Source organism: Pundamilia nyererei, unplaced genomic scaffold (genome assembly GCF_000239375.1).
Source record: "Pundamilia nyererei isolate P.nyererei 1_Seehausen unplaced genomic scaffold, PunNye1.0 scaffold01554, whole genome shotgun sequence".
Classification (NCBI taxonomy): Eukaryota; Metazoa; Chordata; class Actinopteri; order Cichliformes; family Cichlidae; genus Pundamilia; species Pundamilia nyererei.
The window spans coordinates 1-1,012 of record NW_005188955.1 but is presented as its reverse complement, the minus strand read 5'-3'; the positions used below and the strand labels follow the sequence as shown (position 1 = coordinate 1,012).

The 1,012-nt window shown below is 44.6% G+C and overlaps 1 protein-coding gene across 1 annotated transcript in view; it reads right to left on the bottom strand.

Annotated features, from left to right (window-relative positions):
- LOC102197190 (leukocyte elastase inhibitor-like) overlaps nt 1-319 on the bottom strand; it is a 3,753-nt gene extending 3,434 nt beyond the window's left edge. The window contains exon 1 of the mRNA XM_005755457.2: nt 88-319. Coding sequence (XP_005755514.2) covers nt 88-273 — 186 coding nt within the window. The 5' untranslated portion in view covers nt 274-319. The remainder of the gene's footprint in view (nt 1-87) is intronic.
- Between the last annotated feature and the right edge of the window lie 693 nt (nt 320-1,012).

Below are 1,012 nucleotides of genomic sequence, written 5' to 3'. Positions count from 1 at the left end.
AACGAAAAGCAGTCAGCCACATGTGACAAGACATTTAAAGTTTCACAGGCATGCTGGCTGATTAACTGATGGTGTGGTGCAACTAACAAGTGACAGTGAGCTGACCTGAGTAATCTGAGCTGCAGTGTCTCCTTTGGCTCCCTCGTAGACCGTGGCCAGGGCTGCGCCGATGCTCAGAGGAGAGACAAGGATGTTTCCAGCAGGGTTTGTCTGGCTCAGAGTGCGGAACAGCTCCAAGGCAAAGGCTGTGTTTGAGCTGCTGACGGCGGACATGGCTGATGGTGTTTTCCTGTAACATGCAAACAACAGTTTAAACTGCAACAACATTACATATCGGAAACAACAGAAGACTTTATATTAAAGCAATGAGGGGGAAAAAACAAAACACAACACACTTCAGGAAGTAACACCAGCACTGCTGGGAGAATATAGAAAATCACCCCAATCATCTGCCAGCTGTGCATTTATTTTAACAACCTGAGCTGTTTTCACAAAGCTGATTTCTGTGACCAAACTCAACGATAAGTGAAACTCGTAGACACATAAAACGAGGATGAGCACAGGAATGAGGAAAGCGTGTAAATAAGGTTGGTGGAATAAAGAAACGCGGTCCTACGGAAGACAATCAGGGCTTTAAAAACAAGAAGAAAAAAGTGGGGACTTTAATCTCAGAATTCTGTAAGAAAGCTCGTCCCCACTTCTTTCTGTTTCCAGTGGAATCCTCTTCTGGTGATGGCTTATTTTACAGAGAACAGCATGACTAGATCTCGTGTGTAAACCTGAACTCGATCGATCGCCTCTGACGGGAACGGCTGATGGGAATGTTTCAGAGAATGAAGTTCCTGTAGTGCAGCTCATTGGTTATTCATTTAGTTCCTACGAGACATGGCGCCTGTTCTAAATAGCACATTTTACAGTCTGGCTCTAATCTCGGACTGTAAGTTGAACTCACAGAACAAAGTGCCTCCTCTCCGATCTGATTATTAACCACACATATTACGGCTTCTCCAAA